This window comes from Pelobates fuscus, chromosome 3 (assembly GCF_036172605.1).
Source record: "Pelobates fuscus isolate aPelFus1 chromosome 3, aPelFus1.pri, whole genome shotgun sequence".
Classification (NCBI taxonomy): Eukaryota; Metazoa; Chordata; class Amphibia; order Anura; family Pelobatidae; genus Pelobates; species Pelobates fuscus.
Genome location: NC_086319.1, coordinates 166,975,972 through 167,000,024, shown reverse-complemented (window position 1 = coordinate 167,000,024; position 24,053 = coordinate 166,975,972). Strand labels below are relative to the sequence as shown.

The following is a 24,053-nucleotide window of genomic DNA, read 5'->3' as shown; positions in this document are numbered from 1 at the left end:
ACTGTGTGTCTGTGTGTATTACTGTCTGCCACTGTGTGTCTGTGTGTATTACTGTATGCCTCTGTGTGTGTGACTGTGTATGACTGCCTCTGTGTGTATGACTGTCTGCCTCTGTGTGTATGACTGTCTGCCTCTGTGTGTATGACTGTCTGCCTCTGTGTGTATGACTGTCTGCCTCTGTGTGTATGACTGTCTGCCTCTGTGTGTATGACTGTCTGCCTCTGTGTGTATGACTGTCTGCCTCTGTGTGTATGACTGTCTGCCTCTGTGTGTATGACTGTCTGCCTCTGTGTGTATGACTGTCTGCCTCTGTGTGTATGACTGTCTGCCTCTGTGTGTATGACTGTCTGCCTCTGTGTGTATGACTGTCTGCCTCTGTGTGTATGACTGTCTGCCTCTGTGTGTATGACTGTCTGCCTCTGTGTGTATGACTGTCTGCCTCTGTGTGTATGACTGTCTGCCTCTGTGTGTATGACTGTCTGCCTCTGTGTGTCTGTGTGTGTCTGTGTGTATGACTGTCTGCGTGTGTGTGTGTGTGTATGACTGTCTGCTTGTGCGTGTGTATGACTGTCTGCTTGTGCGTGTGTGGATGTCTTCCTGTGTGTGTATGGCCATCTGACTCTGTGTGTGTGTGTGTGTGTGTGTGTGTCACATACAACCAATACACGCATATCACACACTGTTAATATACCCATTACAAATATCACACATAGCATACATATCACACACAGTCATCACACGTACTATTACATACACAGACAACACAAACATAACAGCATACATGGATGACGGGGGGGGGGGGGGCGCTGTGAAGATTTTTCGCACAGGGCGTCTAAATGCCTAAGGCCGGCCCTGTGCACACTCATGTTAAATGGAGCCGCAAAACCTGGCTCCTCTGATAGCACTTGAAGTGGTATGATCCCCACTCAAGGATACAGGTGTAAATATAAATTCTTCCATCCGTGTATATGTAGAGATATACAAACAGAACCACAATAGTGTACACCGTAAAAAGGAGTGTAAGTAGAAATAAATAAGTTAAACCTACTCACATGCTAAAGAGCAAGTTACGGTTTGCTCAATCCAAAGCGCTTGGGTGGTATGATCCCACCCAAACAACCCAACAGCAGCAAAGTTAGGTCCAATTAAAAAAGTACTTTAATGTTAAAAAATAATAAAAGTAATACTATATATAATAAAATAAAATGTGATAAAAAAAAGTTATAAACAATACACTTAGCGTGTTTCTCCTTGGATAGGCTTTATCAAAAGTGTTTTACCTAAAACCTATCCAAGGAGAAACGCGTGTAACAAGTGTATTGTTTATAACTTTTTTTTATCACTATTTTATTATATATTGTATTACTTTTATTATTTTTTAACATAAAGTACTTTTTTAATTGGACCTAACTTTGCTGCTGTTGGATTGTTGGGAGCTATATCCTTGATGGGGTTCATACCACCCAAGAGCTTTGGATTGAGCAAACCAGAACTTGCTCTTTAGCATGTGAGTAGGTTTAACGCATTTATTTCTACTTACACTCTTTTTTACGGTGTACACTATTGTGGTTCTGTTTGTATATCTCTACATATACACGGATGGAAGAATTTATATTTACACCTGTATCCTTGAGTGGGGATCGTACCACTTCAAGTGCTATCAGAGGAGCCAGGTTTTGCGGCTCCATTTCACATGAGTGTACATTTTATAGTTTTTACCTACCCATGCTTCATAGCGCTACATACTTCACCATATACAATTTTTGTTTGTTTTTATGAGGATAACCCCTACCACACCTATAACTCGAAGAATTGCCTCTGCACTTGATCCATAGGCGGGGATTATTCCGACCAGGCGCATACACTGGAGCTGTATTGAAGCTCCAGGAAAGTGTGAGTGCACATCTTTTATTTTACTTATCACCACTACAGTTTTAAATACTACACTATTATTTCTTCTCTGGTTCTCTTCACATATACCTTGTCAAGGATTACTGAAGCGCTGCATCTACCCCCTGTTTTTATCCACTTTTCTGATCGGAAAAGAGAGTCTCTGTATTGGTGTTCAAGCTGTTTTTGGACTATTATCACTTTGCTTCCGCGCTGAATTTATTTTTGTGTGATTGTGTAACATTTAGAAACTAAATGCAACCATAAGGGGGAATAAAACATTTTTTTTTACGTACTAAGTATCTTAACTTTTTTTATTTAGATCAACATGACTAGCAATAACATCGAAAATATAAATCTGAACACTGCTCTTGGACAAAAATCAAACAGCCTTGTGAACAATGTCTTGTGACTTGAGAGAGAAATGGACTGTGTGTAAACAGTTCTAAAATTAAGCTTTCAATTTATAAAGCCACTAGAACGAAATTGTAAACATAAAGAAGCAAAAAAGTGTTCTAAGTGTTCCATGCTGGTTGTGATACCACCTGGTGGCAAATCAGTTACCAAATGGTACACTATATGATCATATATTATCATTATCAATCTCTAGGTTACCACTAAATGAATCAAAGCTATTTTTAATGGGCAGTAATCTTTAAGAAAAAAAAGAAAAAAAAAAAGGCAATTTAGAAAATAATCTAACTTTTTTTTCTTTGTTTTTTTCCCCATTACTCCAGTGGCTCTTGATTATATTGCAGACATGTCTTTCACGTGATTATTTGATGTATGAAGAGTGGGATTTTAATTAAAGCTGCTTATAATCAGTATAGAGCGTTGATTTCAATGTTTTCTTCTATGCTACTCTATTTCCTCTGAATTTATCGGTAAACAACAAAATGTCTTACCAATCTTTTGCACATTAGAAATTCTTTTAGGAATATTGTTAAAAATGTGAATTGTTAATTCTACAAAAATTTAGAGTGAATATTAAATTTTAGGCAAAAAAATAAATAAATTCGATTGACAACACAGCTGATTGTAGCCTTTTGTGATATGTACCCTAGTAACTCTTTAACATCCTATAAAATGCAGTGTTTACTTTATAGCAAAATGTAGATCGTTTTTAGATGAAATCCTTAGATTGTAAACCTGTTTCAGCAAGGGCCCTAAGCACATTCTATTCCTGTATGCAACTAGGTGTTTGTTAGTCCCCATATTATACAGCACTGTGGAATAAGTTGGTGCCATATATTTAACAATAAAAGTGCATTGATTAGCTATTTTCTCTACAAGTACAATTTACAACTTTTATTTTTTAAATTGGCAATGGTGCCCTTGGGTCACCAGCATAAATAACACTGTATACTCTAGAGAACACTAGAGGAAAACTTAAATCGACACTATGAGAAAACATAGATGGACTTAAATACACTGAAAATGATTAAAGGAGCACTACAGTGTCAGGAACACAAATGTGTATTCATGACCCTGTAGTGTTAAAAACACTATTTAGGCCCCCCATCCTCCTCTCCTTCCCCGACTGAAGATCTCAGCCAAGGAGGCGGGGCAGAGGGTACAGCCAAATGCCCTGATTGCCAAACAGCATCGTGCCACACTGACCCAGGAAGCACCTCTAGTGGCCACAGTGGCTGTCACTGAAGGTGTTCCTGAAAAGGCAGTGTTTACAGCAAAAGCCTGCAGGGACATACTATACACACCAGAACAACTACATTAACCCCTTAAGGACACATGACATGTCTGACACGTCGCGATTCCCTTTTATTCCAGAAGTTTGGTCCTTAAGGGGTTAAACTGTAGCTGTTCTGGTGACTATAGCATCCCTTTAATAACCAGCTGCACTAGATAATATATGAGCTCTTACTCATGATTAGATTCAAGATCAATATAAAAATATATTTTTATTTAACAGTTCATTAAATATAAAACCACATTTCACAATGTAATTTCCTATAACATCAAATATCTTTAGCATCTTTCTGTGTAATTGTATATGCCAGTGGATGGAGTAACACACTGCAGTAAGAGTAAGTTTGCTGAAGATGCAAAATAAAGCTATTCCATAAAATTACACATTAACAAAAATATTTTGCATACATTCACATACATATTATTCACACTTTAAAAATATCTATAACTGCATATGCGGTCTCATCTTGCTGGTGGAATAGTTTTTCAGGACACCTTTTTTTGAATAAGCAGGAAGTAGAAGCAAGTCACAGCAGGAAGCGAAGTGTGTAACGCAAATCTTGTTCCCCCAGATCTATGGCAAGCAGCACATTGCAATTACGTTAAAAAGCTTTTCTGTAACTTTTTGGTATTTTCACAACTAGACGTTATTTAGGACTTTAGTGATTCATTCTCATTGTGTAAATGAGCAAACAGCATCATTTTCACACTTCAAGTTAAAACCTTTCCTCTGTCCTTTACTGATCATACGGATATTCACCAAACCAGTAATTTTAACAATCAATAGGAGACATATTAAGAGCTGGGATAATTAAAGACAACATATCCTATATTGGGTAAGATCCTTTACTAATTAGCCACAGCAAAACAAGATGGCTTATGGTCTAAAATGGGAAGATGTTTTTTTCTTCTATTTTTTCCCCCAAATAATAATTCTGCAATATTGTCGAGGTCTGATGTTTTTGTTTATGACAGCTGAATTGTTGCTTTAGAAGTGCTGCTGGAAAGCTCACATTTGCACAGCCAGCAAACTGGATTGCTGGCATGCCAAATAAACACCATCAGCACCAGATAGGCCTTAAAGGGACACTAACTATACCAGTATTTTAACCATGCACTACAGAAGCTGCAGCCAGCCGATATTGAAACATGCAAAACGCGTGGTTGTCTAGAGTTGTAGACGCAAAGCTTTCAAAAGGAGGCAGTGAGAGTGGAGTGCGCTTGTTATACAACACTTTCTCTACCTCCAGAAACGGACTCCAGCCACGCTCTTACTGGGTCATGATGATGGGATGGTAACTTGAGAGCTACGGCAGATGATACTAAAAATAAATAAAAATTGAAATTAAAGAATTCATGCTAATCCGGATATTATACTGTAAGCTCCTAACTTATTATATATATATATATATATATATATATATATATATACACATACACACACACACACACACACACACACACATATATATATATATATATATATACACACACACACACATATTTTATATAGAAACACAACTTATTTTACATTTAAATGTTCTTTTTCACAGACAAGTGTTGGACTTCATTCAAGAGTGAGGAACACAACACACGTGGTGCTTAATAAATGGTGAATTCAAAGCATAAGCAGTAAAATACAAAATAAGATTGGAAAATGATTCATTTGTAGCTTTTTAATCTATAAGCAATCCTTTGGCTGATTACAACACCCGATATCCTCAGCAATTCTGGATCATAAAAACTGACACAATCAGATTAATAAGGACACATGACATGTGTGACATGTCACGATTCCCTTTTATTCCAGAATTTTGCTCCTTAAGGGGTTAAACATTCCATTGGTTCGACTTCTAAAATTTTAGATTTAAGCTTGTTGTTTTACCCACAGGGGTACCTAGAACTCTGGTCTTGGGAGTGTGTTACCTTTGGAACGAGAAGAGGAAATGCTCAGTTCTCCTGACTCTGTCTTAACACCTTCCTGCTTTTCCTTAACACTGTGGACATGTGTCCAGTGTACATCTGCTTTGATTTCCAGAGGGTCCAAAGGGGATAGTGCTTGTTGTATCTTGAGATTCCCAGCTGGAGAGGAGCAGGGGTGAGAGACATAGGACAGACACAGTAGGAATGGAAAATAAGAAAGAACAGAAAATAGGACAGATATTTACAGTTCTAAAGAGACAGAGGTAGCAGATGATGTTAACTTCGTGCATCCAGCTAAAGCAGCATCTTACTCTTACAAAATAAAGCTCATTTGATATCAGGAATCAATCCGGGTCAATGATACATTAAGTCTTATAGATATTTGGGCTACATTGCCACAATGCTCAGCCATCATTTTCATGTCATGAAAAGTGTGTTTGGCGCTTGTGTAGGAATGTACTGCAGACATATATAGGACATATTTAAAATGTGTCTAAGCAAAGAATTCATTACTATACACAAAGATTAGGCATATGTGCACGCACCATTGTTAATATACGTCATGTCTGCAATGCCCAATAAACTGAATCCTTCTTTGCAACATTGCTAATCACTTTTCACAACAATTTATAAAACAATCTATCAAGTCTAATACGCTCACTATAAACCTTTAGCCGGCTGGAAAGCTTTGGGCCCTTTTTCCCAGCAGCACACTTTCCTTGTATTGTTTCATACAGTATAAAGTAGCCCCTGGCTTGCTTTATATTAAAAAAAAAACAACTCTTCTATTCAATTCGTGCTTACAGGTAACACCGTCAATGCCATATTTCCACATTTGTTAACAAAATCTTATTAAACTTTTTTGAGTCAGCTCATTTTAGAAACTCGTAAAGGGTATATTTTATATTTCAACACTTTCCCAACATAGTAATATCTTTAATAAGCTGTAGTTATACTGCTTGGATAGTTCATTAAAGTAGTATTTTTCAAAAACGGTTAATGAATTAAAATTAAAAGAAAATGTCCAAAAAAGCCAAAGTGGAAGACATCTCCAAAACAGTCATATTTTCAGTTTGGCTAATCTGGTCTAAAGGTTTAAATTTAGTTTGAATTCCCAACAAGTCCCTCCTTAGTGAATAACCACGGGAGTGTTATTTTAGAGAATACCCAAGCTGCATCCAGTCTTCTCCTTGCAGGAGTATATCTGGTTAGCTCCAATGAGCTAAGCAGGGTTGTGCACTCTCAGCCAATGAGCACAGTCTGGGTACTTGACCTTCTTAGCTCATTGAAGATATCTGGCATCTCCTGTAATAGAAGACCAGATACAGCGCAAGCACCCGGGGACACAGTTAAGTGTCCAAACTGTTTTAAAAAAAGTTTGGCAGATTACTCTGGAAGGGTGTAGTAGTTATGGTACTCTGAGTGTTTGTTTAACATTGTAGCCATTACTGTACTATAACGTTGCTTTCAGGTAAGTGATATATCTACTTTAAGAGATAAGATGTGTCTTTTGGAGAAACTTAATATTAAAAAGACACTATAGTCACCTGAACAACTTTAGCTTAATGAAGCAGTTTTGGTGTATAGAGCATGCCCCTGCAGCCTCACTGCTCAATCCTCTGCCATTTAGGAGTTAAATCCCTTTGTTTATGAACCCTAGTCACACCTCCCTGCATGTGACTTGCACAGCCTTCCATAAACACTTCCTGTAAAGAGAGCCCTATTTAGGCTTTCTTTATTGTAAGTTCTGTTTAATTAAGATTTTCTTATCCCCTGCTATGTTAATAGCTTGCTAGACCCTGCAAGAGCCTCCTGTATGTGATTAGTTCAATTTAGAGATTGAGCTACAATTATTTAAGATAAATTACATCTTTTTGAAAGTGAAACCAGTTTTTTTTTTTTCATGCAGGCTCTGTCAATCCAGGGGAGGTGTGGCTAGGGCTGCATAAACAGAAACAAAGTGATTTAACTCCTAAATGGCAGTGAATTGAGCAGTGAAATTGCAGGGGAATGATCTATACACTAAAACTGCTTTATTTAGCTAAAGTAATTTAGGGGACTATAGTGTTCCTTTAATATAATTTTTTTTATATATATACTAGAAGCAAAGAAAACCAACACTCTGCAAAGCAATTACCTTGATTCATGCACTGGGATATATAGCAGAGGGGCGAGCAGCGTATTTGCCAGCACGATTTCTCAACAAAGGCCTGACAACATTTAAACTCCTGTTAGATATATTATAATATTTCAGGGTTGTGGGTTACGCAATCCCTTCTGCTGCATTGCTGCAAAGGTCCATGCATGTATAGTTAATTGCTTTTGGTTAGGACCTGCATATCATGCACACACTGACGTGTCCTACACCCCTGAATTGTATTTATAAAAATATGGTTATCTGCTAACCATTTTAACCTTAATAAGAAGAACCATCTACATGACTATAAGGCCATTTCTCATTACGTTAAAGAAAGACATCGAAAAGGACGTAAGGAAACGCATGTTTAAAGGCACACCACCACCAAAAGGTTAATGGAAATTTGACAACAATTTAAAAAAAAAAAAAAAAATGTAAATAAACAAACTAAAAAAAGTTAATACTGCTTTTTAATATATCCTGGCTTACTTACGCTTGGTCAGTCTAAGCACCATCAAAACTTGAACTGCTGCTATTTGTAAGAATCCCTGTAGCTCTAAACCAGCCACTGGAGCGGACCATCAGGAAACCAGAATAGTAAAATCTGATTGTCAGATATCAAATTTGTTCAAGCTGTATGTATTGCATGTGCACACTGCATGCAGAACTTGGGCTAAGTTCTCTCTCTCTCTATCTACCAGGGAACCACACTGTGACTCTTGACTATTTGCTGTACACAGCCCTTTTCCCTAAACAGTGAATTGAACAGTGTATACATTGACAGAATTAGCCATCACGTTACAGATGAGTAGAACTGCTCCTGAGCAGTAAAAGTATGATCTACTATTATCAATTTGTCTATTTGTTTAAAATACATTTATAATTTTTTTTACAAGTCATGTTTAGCACTTCAGGTTTTTATTTTTTTAAATGTACGGTATTTATTTTTATGGGCTGTAAATGTATTCAATTTTAAAAGTAAATTGATGGTAGTGCCCCTTTATAATTTTGTGCCTAAATTCTCTAGTGTGGATAATATAAATGTCCAACACCTTTACTCTATGGAAAAGAGAGCAGACATTGGTTTTGTATTAATATGTATATTTGTGGCCCTAGGCATTGTAGAATGGGCTATTACTAGGGGTGTAGGACCTTCTTAATTGTTAGCGCATCTTGCCAGGGAAAGGAACAAAGGGACAGAGCAGGATACCTTTAAATGTACCAACTGTATCTTCATCAGTGATTCGTTCAAGCCACAGACCCTGCTGGATTTCTCTCTCCCAAGGGCAATACTCACCCTCTGCAAATGAGGTAGTGGAAAAACACCCCTCACCCCAAGAGAGAGAGAAGGAAGGGAGAGGGACAGAGAAGTAGATATGAGAGAGTGAAGTATAGGAGACCTTACAAAAATTATCAAACCCCCCCCAGGTGCTCCTCTCCATGGCTTAGAATAGAATACTGAACAGAGCATTGACAACTTTTATTTGATATAAATAATCTAGTCCGAAAGAGGGAAATTGAGACTTTACTTGATCATAGCTTAGTATTGGGAATTTTGAGAATTTATTGCAAATAGAAATATTTCATGAATACTGTGAGGACCAGTCTCTACTTTTTCAACCCTGTAAAGTCTACTTTAGCCTCAGAGTAGTTACTTCTAATGGTGACTACACCGATTTTAGAGTTTTAGCACCGGTCTTTGAACTATCAGTTCAGGAAGAAAAGAGCTAGAATATTGTGCATAGTGTATATGGTCAAACAAATGCTGCAGAAAGCGTCACCATCATTGACTGCTCTTGCAAACTGAAAGCTACCCATATTTAGGGTTCAACTGCATATGATAAGACATTGCCTGCAGTCCAAGAAATGGAGACAGGAATAATTAATTATAATTCTACTAAAATATATTGTAATTTGCTGCTATTAATGTGGATTCAGTGGAGAGTCACTTTGGGTCTGGACTATATGGCATTGACAAACTGGGTCAGACATTTCTCTCTTCCATAGGACAGCACAGAATTGCACAGACTGTCCTCAGTAATGCTGTCCCCATTTTCAGTTACTTGTGCCACAAATGTCACCTGTGTAACCAGATTCCCTTGTAATCTTCTTGTCATACCGCTTGTATCCAACACTAACACTTCGTAAAAACTGACCTTCACTTGAGACTCCTTCCTCCTCCTCTTCCTCCTCCTCCTCATCTTCATATTCTTCCTCTTCATATTCAATGTCTCCTATCACTAAGGCTCCCTGTCCTTCTAGATCCTCTGGACTTTTTCCCTTCAGCTTTGCATGGATTTTTACAGCCTCCCTCCATGGCACACCTCCCAAATCTGAAGAAGGCAAATGATCCTCTATATCATCCTGCTCATCTTCATCTTCTTCTTCCATTTCAGACTCTGAGCTGCTGTAAGGGGGAGAAGCAAACAAACAGAGATAGACATTTTCGATTCTGCCAAGAGCTGGTATTTAACCAGGACTTATTGAGTAAACACAGTCTAATCATATACCATACAAAGATGACTATACAATATGAATACTGACACAAAGTGCTCAGACTTTGGAGCATTTACAACAACTATCCAAAAAGGACAAGCAGGTATATCAATCTAGAAGTCTAAAGTGCCAGGTGCCAAGTCCCCAATATATGGGAGATTTCCATTCTATGGCAGTACACAATAAAGTATGAGCATCTGAGCTAATATATATAGATTCTGACAGTGCTGGTTTCTACTGAATTCAGAGACACATATGTACTTCACAAAGGGTGTTTGCACATAGAGCGATGACAGACTATTTAATATATTGTGGAGCAAATAGCAGGAACATTCCACTGCTGTTCATGTTGACAGCTTCATTTTTAACATTGTGCCTCAAGCTCATTTTCTAAACACATAATCTCAATGGTACGAATGTTTTTCATAAAAATATACGGAGCCATTTTCAAGAATTAAAGAGTTTTAGACCAGTTTTAAAAGTCTGGATTTTAATGTGTGATATACATATTTCTTTCTTTCTTTTTTTTTTTTTTTTTTTTTTTTAAATAACACATTTTAATTTGAGTTACCGGTAATATGAAAATGAACTCTACATTATTATTATCATCGCCATTTTAGCTCATGGGGAGATTTATCTATAAATAGGACAATAACAAGAAAACTTACAGGAACGATAGGTTGAAGAGGACCCTGCTCAAACAAGCTTACAGTCTATAGGAGGTGGGGTGTAAAACACAATAGGACAGGAAAGCGCAATCAAATAAGGTGGGAGTGAAGCAGAGCTGGAGGAGAGAGTAAAGTGCTGCCCTTTAGGAGAGAGCAAGAGATAGGTATGTAAGGTAGAGGTTACTCTGGGAGGCCATAAGCTTTCCTAAAAAGATGGGTTTTAAGGCACTTCTTAAACGATTGCTCGCAACTGTACGGCCAACTCACGCTTGCAGGACTTCTCGCGGGCGGCTCCCTTCCTACACGTAACACCTGGACCAAGCTGGGGCACGAAAACCTGAACTAACTCTCTCTGCATACAGCCTTATAGGCTTTAGTTTACATAGTTTAAATATTTTACGTTAACACTGTTCCTAACTTTACATACCGTTTGTCATACCCTAACGGTTTTTGTAACGGGTAAAAAGGCCCAAGGGAGCTGACAAATACTGCCACGGTGACACCACCTCCCCCCCAGTAAACGGGTAACCCTGTCCGGTACCATACCTACCGACATACCACACACTTTAGCCTCTTGCCCCACGGGCACAGTTTTACCCAGACGCAACACGGCGACTTTCATACAACTAGACCCAAACCTTTAATAGCACTAAACTTGACCAGCGTAACACACAGCCACTCCTATGACTAAACGGCACCCTATGACTCCCAGAACACCACTCCCACTCGAGTACACCAATAACTACAATCAGAAGAGACAGGAGACGGGGCCTAGACATGATAGGGGGCAACACAAAGTAACCCTGCAACTATCACCATACAATCCCCGTCCACTCACACCGAGGCCACGAGACACATCGCACACCCATAAGCTAGTGAGCCACGACTGGGGAACAGAACAGCTATCACACATAGCCGAAACCGCCCATCCCCCTCCACCTACGGCCCCGCAGTACTCAGGGTGATCTCCTTAGACGGGTGCCTTTCACCCAAACAGTTCTACACCTCAATTCACTCGTTATAACATTGAGACCAAATGTACTTAGAAAAAATGTGTGACTAGAATCTTGCAAAATGCTTATGATAATGTCTGACGTAAGGAGGCTATTGTACTCTTCATTGCACACGAAAAATAAAGAATTTATAATTAAAAAAACAAAAACATTTGAATAAGGAGAGCATGATTAACAGTGTCAAAGGCAGCAGAGAGGTCAAGCAGAATTAGTATGGAGTAGTGGCCTTTGGATTTAGCTGCCATTAGGTCGTTCGTAACTTTGATAAGAGCAGTCTCAGTAGAGTGGAGGGGGCGGAAGCCAGATTGAAGAGGGTCAAGTAGAGAGTTGGAATTGAGGAAGTGAGATACACGGGTAGACAAGTCTTTCCAGAAGCTTTGAGAAAAAAAGGAGCAGGGATGTGGGCCGATAGAGGTGGTGGACGGGTCGAGGGATGTTTTTTTCATGATAGGTACTACAGTAGCATGTTTAAGGTCAGCAGGGACAATACCAGAAGAGAGAGAGAGCAGTTGAAGATGTGTGTTAAGGAAGGCACAAGACAAAGGGAGAGAGATCTGACAGGTTAGAGGGGACAGGATCAATCGTGCAAGTGGTGGGGCGAGAGGAAAGTGTCAGGACGGACCGACCAGTGGCCCAACACGCAGAATTAAGTAAAACACGTAACAAAACAGTAACAACGTATTACGGGGCATTAGAATGGCCAGAATTAACAAAATAAAATAAACAGTAATGAGCCGAGGTCAGGAATACAGAAAGGAACAAATACGGAAATAAAGCCAAATAGTCAGGGATACCAGAAATATGGGAAGTCAAGCCAAGATCAAAAATCAGAAACAGGAACGCGCTCTCGGATAACCAACAGGATGGAAACCACGACAGGGCACTGAACAACTGCAGGTTTGGCTTTAAATAACCCAGTAAATCCTGCTATTGTATATTTAATTTGGCAACATGCTATTTGAATACTATCTCACTCTTATAAGGTTGATTATGGGATATTATCAAAATATGGAATAGTATTTACTATTGAACTATGCACAATTAAATCTGCACTGCCACTTTACGAACACTTTCAGATAAAAATACTTTGGAATTGTATATATATATATATATATATACACATTTTGATTCTATTGACATATTCCTTTACATAATTCAAGAGAGATACATTCATTATAACAGCCTGACATATATTATTTTGGACAAATTTTATTGATGCCATATTCACAGATTGTTTAAATAGGTTGATTATGGACATTTTTGGGTGTGTCCCACATAGATAGTATTCTTGAACGCCGAAGGTGTGATGCACAATGCGTTCCACTTACGATCATAGACCGAAAGCAGGAATAATACTGAAGTCCCATGTGACCAGAACCAGGAAGTGAACGCCGACGGAGGAATGGAACGCAAGGTGCGTTCCACCGGAAGAAAAACCTGCGAAATACAGCATTTAAAGACCGATCTGGACAGAAACACAGCCAACTGAGGAAGCCAAATGAGGCGAAACCTTTTACTTATTCTATAGATTTTTATTTTATCTCTATCAATAAATATAAGTTTTTACTTTTCAATCATCTGGACCCTTTGCAGTCTATTATTGGGAGCAAGTTTCCATTGGATATCCAGACCATCCATAGAGGGATTTGGATCACCCTTGAAAGATCCTGAGGCCACTGATACCAGAGCCAGGTTCTAAATTGGCTCTGATTTTGTGAGTGTTTCCTTACACGTTATCTTTTACATTGATATTTTAAAGTTATCTGCACTATTCTGTGTACCTCTCTGTCTCCAAAGCATTATTGAATCAATTGAGAAGAGAGGATTATATTTGCTCCATCCATTGTGTTTGTATTGTATGTATATTTTGGTGTTGGTATAGGGGATACCACACGGGTGTTTTAGAGCATTATTGTCACTATTAGATATACCATTGATATTTGTTCTTTAAATCCTGCTATTGACTAATTTGGGTCCCACTAGTGACCTCATTGTGGGTGGCGTTCTTATTTAGCACTGTCTTGCAGCGGCTGGCATCCCTCCCAACGCTGGACCTGGCCGCCGATCCACAGGCTGCATGGAGGGAGAGGCTTTGGCGGTCAGGTGAGTAACCTCTCCCTCCTTTAGCGCGACCGCGCCAATCAGGCGCGGCTACACTGTGGTGCTGATTGGGCACTGTAATAGTGTGACCGCACCGATCAGGAAAGTAGAAGCGCAGCCACTTCTGGCAGGGGAGGAAGTCTGAAGGGTAGGATAGGCATGATCTACGTGTGGTTGAGAAAGAGAAAGTCAAGGTGGGGAGAATTCTTTCCTTACCCGTTCAATCTGGTCGGTAAAGTAGCATGTAAGGTTAGTTTGAGGGGTGGCAACAGCAGGGCGAAGAAGAGAAGTAAAGGTGTCAAAGAGACGCGGGAGCATGAACTAATGAGAGAGGAAAAGTATGACTGTTTGGCGAGGGCAAAGGATGCGCTGTATGAACACAATATAAATCTATATTGTAGAAAGTCTTACTGGGTGCGAGGCCTGCTCCAGGAGAGTTCAGCACAACAGGAGCATGTTTGCAGGTAGCTTGTTGATTTAGTATGCCACGGCTGGGGGCGTGTCCTCATTGAGGTGCATGCTTGGAGTGGGGCTGCAGAGTTCAAGGCAGTGGTGAGGGTAGTGTTATATGTGGAGATGGCCAGTGACGGACAGAAGAGGGAAGGGAAGCATAGGAGTTGCAAATCAATAACAGCTGACAGCTGCTGGAGGTCAATAGAATTAAAGTTCCTTCTGAGTTGAGGGGAGTCTAGGCTGAGGTTGTTGGGTGAGGGGGTACTCGAAAGCAAATGATAAAAGGTGGTGGTCAGAGAGAGGAAATAAGAGTGTTGCAGATATTAAATACTGTACATGCATAAGAGAAAATGAGGTCGAGGGTATTGCCAGCTACATGGGTGGGAGAATTAGCCCACTGCGATAGCCCGAGGGAGGAAGTAATTAAAAGTAGTTTAGAGGCTGCTGAGGTCAGGGGTGGGTTAATGGGAATATTGAAGTCCCAGAGAATTAGAGATTGTATGTTAGAGGAGAGGAAGTAGGGTAGCCAGGCAGCGAAGTGGTCAAGGAAGAGGAGAGGGGAACCAGGGGGGCAATAGAAAACGGCAATATTAGCAGAGAAGGGTTTGAATAAGTGAATCGGGTGAATTTCGAAGGAGGAGAGAGATAGAGAGGGAAAGGGGGGGGGGGGCGGGGGTAGAGTTTTGAAGGAGCAGTGAGGTATGAAAAGCAACAACGGCTGATTTAATAACATTTTAGAGATTAAGCTCTGTTTTTTAATGTAAACGTTTATTTTTGGCAATTAGGACACATTAAGGAAAAGGTACTTCTCTCTGTTACTTTATCTTTACACAGTACTGAAAAACAACAATTTGTCAGAAAACACAGTAGTAGTAATTAGTGGAGTTGCTAAATCTTAGTATGTACCTGCTGACAGCCTCCACCTCCTCTCTGCCTTGATCAAGAAGGCTGCTTAGATTGTGCTCTGCTAGAGTCTCCTCTGGCACCTCCTCCAATTCCTCACGCAGTGAAACACGGTAATTCTCCAGCTCGATACGTTCAGGGGTAGCTCGAAGTCGCTTGGCCAAACTGTGGTCCTCTACCCCATTCATGCTGGAGCCTAGAATACAAGAAATGCATTATGACCACAAGTTCATGGGTCTATACGGCTTCCTTAAATCGACTCACTTTATTTAAACCACCTTTATTTCCCTTTTTATTTATTTATATATTGTTTTAGCACAACTAACATTTACTTCAAGGGACTTTCTACCCTCAAAACAACTTCAGCTCGATCTCAGGACTGTATTCCCAGTACATAGTCTTTCCTTAAAGGAACACTATAATGTTAGGAATACAGCCTACATTCCCAACGCTATAGTTAATAGGTGGGTAAGTTCCCCTTCCGTTTGCAATAAAAATATGTGATAAATATTTTACCCATCTTTATGACCATGCACGGGATACTGCTGCCATGCTTTCCTATGGGAATTTTACCGACACTGGATGATCTCATTCAAAGTGTGAGGACATCCCGCATCAGTTAAGTGATGAAAGGTCCCTAGCAAGCAGGAAGCATCTCTAGTAGCTGTCTGATTGACAGACACTGGAGACCATCTTGACCCTGCAATGTAAGTATTGCAGTTTCTCAGAAACTGAAATAATTAACATTGCAGGGTTAAGAGGACAGGGACACTGCACCTAGACCACTTCAATGAGATGCAGTGGTCTGGGTGACCTCAATAGTCCTTTACATTGGTAAACAGTTTTCGATTTATTAACAAAAATCTTAGATGCTCCCAGTCTGCATTGATTTTTTTTTCCTTCTCTACTTGGCCTCTGTACCAAGCAGAAAAGGGAAGCATTGGGCACCAGTGATTGGCTGAAAGCATAAGTCTATTGCCAGTAACAGTACATATTCTACTTGTATTGGTAGCCAGTGATAGGCTGAGAGTGACAGCTGACATCCGCTGCCAATCGCCAGAGTCCAGTGCTTCTCTTCTCAGTATGGTGGCCATGCGGGGAAATAAAAATAAAATGTAGACAGGCATCTGGGGAACATCTTAGGTGTTAAACCGTCCAAAACCAGCCAATGGAAAGATGGTGCCTAGGGATTCCAATCCTCAAAATACCTTAATTGAGATGAAATTGTTTTGGGGAAACATATATTGTTCTTTTACAACTCTGGAGTCTAGAGTTCTCTCCTTTATTTCCCTTTACATTTTCCCCATACTTATGCGTTTTACCACTGGTCTTCTAGTAAAGCTTAGTTTGAATTGGTACAAACTGTTTAGGATCTTTTATTGCCCTCTTAAAGGGACACTCTTGTCACAAAAGCAAATGTAACTTAATTAAGCTGTTATAGTGTATAAATCAGGAGTGCCCAAAAGGAAGATCCCCGGATGTTTTTCAACTACAGCTTCCGTGATGCTTTGTCACTCAAACATTCTAAAGGCATGCAAAGTGTTATGGGAGTGGTAGTTCTACTACATTTGGGGATCTACCTTTTGGGCACCCCTGGTATAGATCATGCCTCTGCAGTCTCACTGCTCAATTCTCTACCATTTAGTCATTAAATCGGGTAAAGGTGAGATTTACTTACCTAAACCTGTCCCTCGTAGGCAGTCTGATCCTCTTCAGCTCCTGGTAGTTCACATGCGCGAGAGTACAGTATTGATGTCAATGGAGGACCCTGAGATACTGCAGGATCGTCCATAGACAGATGGAATTCCCTGCAGCCGTCACTGGTGATGGCAGTCAACATTGACGCTGTAGCTCAGCCCAAAGTGTACGAAAGTCAGGCGGAGGAAATATACAGAGACAAGGTAATCTATACTTTGCATATCTTTTGACTCCGATTCTTTAGTTATGAAATACAAATTATTTTAGTTACGTTTATATTATTGTTTTATTCAGTGGAAGAAGGGACGGTCCCAAAAAAGTGCTATGGACTATTTTTTACTCTCGTAATACACACACATGTACTAGTCTACATTATGTAAAACCATTTCAAAGCTATTTTCTTAATTCTTCCTTAAAAAGTATGAAACTATTAATCACACAATTACAGCTGCTGCCTTTTCAAAGGGTGATAAGTCAAGTTGACACACTGTATTGAACAGAATGTCTGCTAACCTTTGAAAAAGATTGCCCCATCTTCCCTGTTGGAAAACAGCCATCAAAAACCAGCAGAACAGAATGTGATTATATATTGTATACATGTCTTATTCATGTTCTGCCCCTCCCATGATATCCACGATATCCTCCCTTCTCTCAAAATCCTGTTTCTCCCTCTTCAACGCCTTCCTGGCATTTACATCAACAACCCTTGTTTCATTCTCACCTCTGCCTAAATGTATCTCAATTCTATCTGCCCACGTCTGGATCAAACATTCAGATTTTAACCATCTTTAATTTATATATACACAAAGGAACACGAGGATGAAGATGGCCAGGAGACAAAAGGTACACAAAGATAAAGTAAATTAGAATAAATTAGAATTTTTAAGATTAAACCATTTTAGTTTATGTGTTTTCTGTTAGAAGTCTGCAGTGATCTATTTTATTTTAATGTAAGAAATTACATTAAAACTGGACTTATGAAATGTCTCTGTATGGGGGACGGGGGGACGGGGAATGAGGAAAGTTCGCAAAAAATAATCCAAGACTTGTATTAAAGAGGTGGTTTTGGTACATAGGTCATGCACCTGCAGGCTCACTTCACAATTCTTTAATGCTTAGGTCTTGAAAAAAAATATATTTCTGTAACCCTAACCACCCTGGCTGCCAATGATAAAGCATCCATACACAAGTTCTGAAAATAAAAATTAAGGTTTCTTAAGGTCTGTACCAATATTTACTTGTGGGGGACCGGGAGTATTATTTTTTGTAAGGGAAAAAGGATTTTAGGCAGTTAGGAAATTAATTTGGAAAAAATTGCATTGTTCAAATTCATTAAAAAATATGAGCTTGAACATTAGACATTCCTTCTAAAGTAAAGAGCACAGAGATTGCGGTTTAGGAAATTTGAACTATTAGGTTAAGTCTATAAATGAAACAAATGCTAATTTTTGATAAAAAAAAAAAAAAAAAAAAAAAAATTATTGACCCCATTTGAGAAATATTTACATTTATTAATTGCCCTAATAAACTGTCAGAAAAAGGGTATCTGGTGTTTGAGAAGATGGTACGAATAATTTGCTGTGGTAATTATGCATCTTTTTATACCCTATACTGACTTACATGCTGGCTAACTCCAATCTTATTTCAAGAGATACATATAGGATTATTCACTAAACGCCATATTTTGTTTGGAGAATTAAATCCAAATGTGTAATTGAAAGCTAAAATAGCTGATCTGTAAAAATGTTTTTCCTCCTTTATGCCATGTGGATTTCATACATGAAAATTCAGAGTTTAGGAAATACATCCAAATCTGTAAATCTAATATTAAAGGGTTACTACAACCAAAACACTTTTCATAAAACACTGTTTTTAGCTAGAGTAACCCTCTCCTTTCCTGGTCCCTTCCACCCAAATAAAATAAATAAAATAAATCAACATCTGCCCTAAAGCCAAGACTAAGATCTCCATTCATCCTGACCCTCCTCTGCTGAAATAATTCCCCTTAAAGGGGTAGGACTGGATGAGGAGAGGAGTTTGTGCTGCCATTGGACTCCTGTCAGCAGCATGCTATGCATGCTGACATACTATACAGCCCCCCCCCCCCCCCCCCCCATCACAGCCCCCCCACCCACTCACAGTCCCCGTTCCCACCTTAAAGACCCCCTACCCACCATACAGCCCATCCACCTCACAGTCCCCCTACCGACCTTACATAACTCCTACCCACCATACAGCCCCCCTAGCCACGTCACAGTCCCCCTACCCACTCACAGTCCCCGTACCCACCATACAGACCTCCTACCCACTCACAGTCCCCCGCTTTCTTCCAGGGTTGCTTTGTATCCCCAGTCCGGCCCCGCTGGCATCAGACATCTAATATGCAGAGAACAGACATTATCCAGTCTGGAACTCTTGTTCCAGGCTGGCTGCTGACGCTCCAGTGAATGTGCCGGATGTGAAGTTACACGCCCTGCAATAAAGGGTATAAACTCTGCTTATTGTGTGTTTTATAATGAAATTGTGCACATACAGACTCCAGGCACCATGACCACTTCAAATCACAAGTGATCATGGTGCTTGGAGTAACCTTCTAAAAGGACACTTCAGTCAAGGTGCATTTGATCTCATATTTATGATCTAATTTTCTTTGTATTTAAATCTCTTTAGTTTTGCTTTAAGGGAGAAAGCAAAACACGTTTTGCAGCTTCATGTAGCATTACTTCACCCTAAGCCATCCTTCCCTTTTAACATCATTTCCTAATAGCAAGTACTTTATTTTTTATTTTTTTTTACTTAAGTCACCAAAACAACTTTGTCTAAATTAAGTTCCTATTGTGCCAGGAGGTCCCTGGAGGCACTTTTACCTCAAGGGGCTAAACTGTTCTCATCAGCGATGTCTCCGCCTATCAGTGAATATCCATTCACTAAACTGGCTTGGTTGAGTAAATGGGAGTCACTGATTGGCTGAGAGCATCAGCTGACCGCTCTCAGCCCATCAGCGTTGTCCTTGCCTGACGGCACTCCACACTTCCTTAACCCCTTAAGGACCACATTTCTGGAAAAAAAGGGAATCATGACATGTCACACATGTCATGTGTCCTTAAGGGGTTGAAGGATCACTATAGTGCCCTTAGGGTGCCCCCACCCGTTGCACTGAAGGGGTTAAAACCCCTTCAGTTACTTTAATCCAGCGCCGGGCACCCTCGGGGCTGGTGACCACTCCTCCCCGTCCGACGTCAGTGGAACCGAATGCGCATGCGCGGCAAGTGCCACGCGCGCATTCAAAGAGTCCATAGGAAAGCATTTCTCAATGCTTTCCTATGGACGCTCTGCACGTTGGATGCAAAATTCGCATCCAGCGTCGCAGATGCACCTCTAGTGGCTGTCCGGAAGACAACCACTAGAGGCTGGATTAACCCCAAATGTAAACATAGCAGTTTCTCTGAAACATCTGAAGGGTTAAAACCTGAGTGACATTGCACCCAGACCACTTAATTGAACTGAAGTGGTCTGGGTGACTATAGTGTCCCTTTAAAAAAGTGCCTCCAGGTACCATAACAACTTCATTTAGTTGAAGTCATTTTGGTGCCTGGAGTGCCCATTTAAGAGATTTTAAAGTGGAAAGAGAAAAACAAAAAACAAAAATAGCTTGAGTAAGAAGCCAAAATTTACCTAATGCACATTTTATTTGTGTCTGTGCTCAGAGAGAGACTCTTTTCATGAGAGCGCAGATGTGATCACAACTAACATTATTTATTAAATACAATTAATGAGGCTGCTTGTCAAGCAAATAATGCTTTTATAAGCTTGGAAAGTATTTTCATTCATGTATTTTACTGAATAAATTGGATTGCTGAACATATCCGACACAAAAACCTGATAAGTCAAGGTTTTTTGAATAGGTATGTATAATATCCTGTCACGTACAAGGACTAATCCGAACATTTATTCATGAGTACATTAATAAGAAATAAAAACCATTGTAAAATGCATTTAAAAAAAAAATTCATTATTTTTTTTGTTTTAGAAACTGCCGAGATGACGCCTAGGACACACCAGAACGAAAAGCTGAAAATGTGCAAATCTTGCAAAACATTTAATAAGCGCATGTAACAACATGAATGGTTTAAACTTTTATAGCAATAACTAGGTGGTTATTATTATAGTGTTGTTTTATGTATCCCAGTATTTGACAGGTGTATGGAAGAAGCTTAGATGGTACTGAATATGGAAAAACTTGTAATAAGAAGATTAAAGGGACACTATAGTGTTACTAATACAAATATGTAGATATTTGAGATGCACTTGACAGATGTATCTCCACTCCTTCAAAAAAATCATTAAAAAAAAACCACTTCTTCATAAAAGTGTATCAATTAAACGGTTAATAGCTCCTGACTGATTCCAATCTTGCAACTCTAATATTACCCTTACCACTCCCTCTAGCATGTAAACTCATTGAGCAGGGCCCTCAACCCCTCTGTTCCTGTGTGTCCAACTTGTCTGGTTACAACTACATGTCTGTTCGTCCACCCACTGTGCGCTATGGAATTTGTTGGCGCTGTATAATAATAACATAATATCTACATCTATCTATCGATAGATAGGTTAGATAGATAGATAGATTCAAGTGACTATCAAAATCAAATTGGTCTACACATCTATCCACTACATACACCACGCAGGCAGATAACAAAGCACTTTGAAAAATACACTGTGCCAGGGCTCCAAATTTCCACTCATGACAGAAATTCTCCCCTGAAAAAGTGTGCTATGGACCCTTTAGGCTGGCAGTGGCAAGAAACTTTTAAAGATTTTGTATTGGTTTAAAGCAGTGGTTCCCAGCCCAGTCCTCAAGTACCCACTACCAATCCAGGATTTAGAGATTACCCAGTTGCGTCTATGGTGTTTTTGAGGACTGGGCTGGGAACCCCTGGTTTAAAGGTTTGAAATTTTGAGCCCTGCTCTGTGATATATAGCATATGTTTTATTTGCAGTCTGAGATTCACTAAGATTTGCAACATATGATAAGATACCTAAATCTAAACATGGTATAAAACATACCATGCAGGAGTCTTGTTCACTATAGAGGAGTGTGCAACATACACACCTCCACCTGTAGCCAGATCCACTAAGCAATGCACAAAGTAACAATGTAAAAAAGATATGTACTTTGTAGTTTAAGCGAGAAAAACTAAAAAACAAAACAAAAAACAACTGTATCCTACTGTGTATTCCAAAAATATACAGCTGCGGGCAGGCCTGGTAGAAAATATCTCCCTAACCAGGGTAGTGCAGCCTTCTGTGTCAGGGGGACGGATGGACCAATAGATTCTCACCTACAACTGCAGACAGAATATCCCTCGCGAGACGAGTATACCCAGACAGCAGGCTAGAGTCACTCACCACTGGGAAAACCAGTACGCAAGGTAAGAATGCAGGGCAGAAAAAAAAACACACACACTTAAGTTTTGTTTTCTTTCTTCTAAAGTTCTAGTTAAAATATATGAGTATATATCCTGAAAAATTCAGTACATTTTTAGATGGTTATATATATATATATATATATATATATTTATATTAATTTCTGCATGTTTTCTTTGTTAGAATATGAAAACGGCTTACAAAAGCTGCAGACCTGTTGTCTACAGCCTTTGCAAGCCCCCCTTTACCCTAAGCTCAGACTTTTAGTCTGTGCCAGGGAATTGACCAAACAAAGGCTTCCATTGAGAAGCCTCTGTGATGGAACCCCATGCACAAGTTCACAGCTTTTCAAGGTGTTTCAATGAGCTGTAATTGTTAAGGTTAATTGAGAAAGGGGTGAGGGGTGAGGCAGAAGTGAATCACCCCTGCCACTTCCTTTAGCTCTGTAGAGCTAACGAAAGCAGTAGAAAGCCTCCCTGACTGTCAATTTCTGCCCGGAGTGTTCCTTTAACGACCGGATACCCTCACTTTTAGCAATTCCACTCATACAAAATAGAACAGCCAGATTGCCTGAGGATTATGTGCTGTGGAGTTCCCTAAAAGTTATATAAATAAAAAAAAATAACCCTTACAGCATAAATCCATTTGGCATGGATAAGGAAAAAGAGAGAACGTTTGCAGACAATACCACAAAACACAGAGACAAGACAACAATTGTACACGTGTGCATGGCAAAACAAACAAAAAGTCATAAACATAAGAACAAGGCTGTTCAGAGTGAGACTGAAAAAAGCACATCCAATAAAAGAAAAGTGTAAAGATGAATGACTGGCATGGTGAGATTGAGTATTGTAGGACAGCAGTAGAAAGGGTAGAGATCTAAAGGTTAGAGTCAGTTTTGGATAATCACCAGATAAAATCATGGACCATAAATGTGTGTTGCTTGTATCTTTGCTTTAATTAACTTTTAAAAGAACGAAAAATACAAAAGGTTATATGAAAATCTCAACTACATTTTTATAGCATCTCTCGCGAATAGGTCTATATGTATCTGAACCTTGTCCTTGCAGAACGTGTCAGAATGTGAGCAGCAATGTGGCAGGTGGAAAGTTCTACTGTAGCAAGAGCTGTGGGGAGATAAAACCTTTGTGCCCTATGTTCGTGTATGCATGGTGTTATAAAATGTAATAAAAGAAATCTGTACAGGTGTGGCCGTCACAAGTATCCTAAATATCTGTGGCAGGTAGTGTATCTCTTACCATAGATTTATACATCCATTGAGTTGAAATTCTAGATAAAGAAGTGGGGTACTGTCACAAATATGTAAAGTTGGGGTTACCGTAACAAGCTGTAAGCTACAAGCGTGAACTGTCACTTCTATGGAAATCACACCACTAAATAAAATATTAAAAATCATTGATCTAGCGTGTTAATCATTTTCTTATGTGATGCTTTGCTTTAAATTTATATTAAAATATTTAGAAAATTACATCACAATCTATTTTTTTCCACGTAAAGCCAGGGCAAACTTGACAAATGAGGAGGAGAACCAGAAATACTTTTTTCTCCTCTTCTCCATGCTTCTGCTAGGTAAAAGGGACCGGGAGCCAAGATAGATATGCCATATTGCAGTATGAA

General features: G+C 39.4%; 1 protein-coding gene across 1 annotated transcript in view; it reads right to left on the bottom strand.

The window, feature by feature from the left end:
- The window catches only part of MICAL3 (microtubule associated monooxygenase, calponin and LIM domain containing 3), a 216,598-nt gene that overhangs the window by 63,149 nt on the left and 129,396 nt on the right, over positions 1–24,053 (bottom strand). Inside the window, exons 25-29 of the mRNA XM_063447645.1 lie at positions 15,294–15,486; positions 9,814–10,064; positions 8,868–8,957; positions 5,524–5,679; positions 4,842–4,919 (exon numbers count right to left, since the gene is read on the bottom strand). Of these exons, the coding sequence (XP_063303715.1) occupies positions 4,842–4,919; positions 5,524–5,679; positions 8,868–8,957; positions 9,814–10,064; positions 15,294–15,486 (768 nt within the window). The remainder of the gene's footprint in view (positions 1–4,841; positions 4,920–5,523; positions 5,680–8,867; positions 8,958–9,813; positions 10,065–15,293; positions 15,487–24,053) is intronic.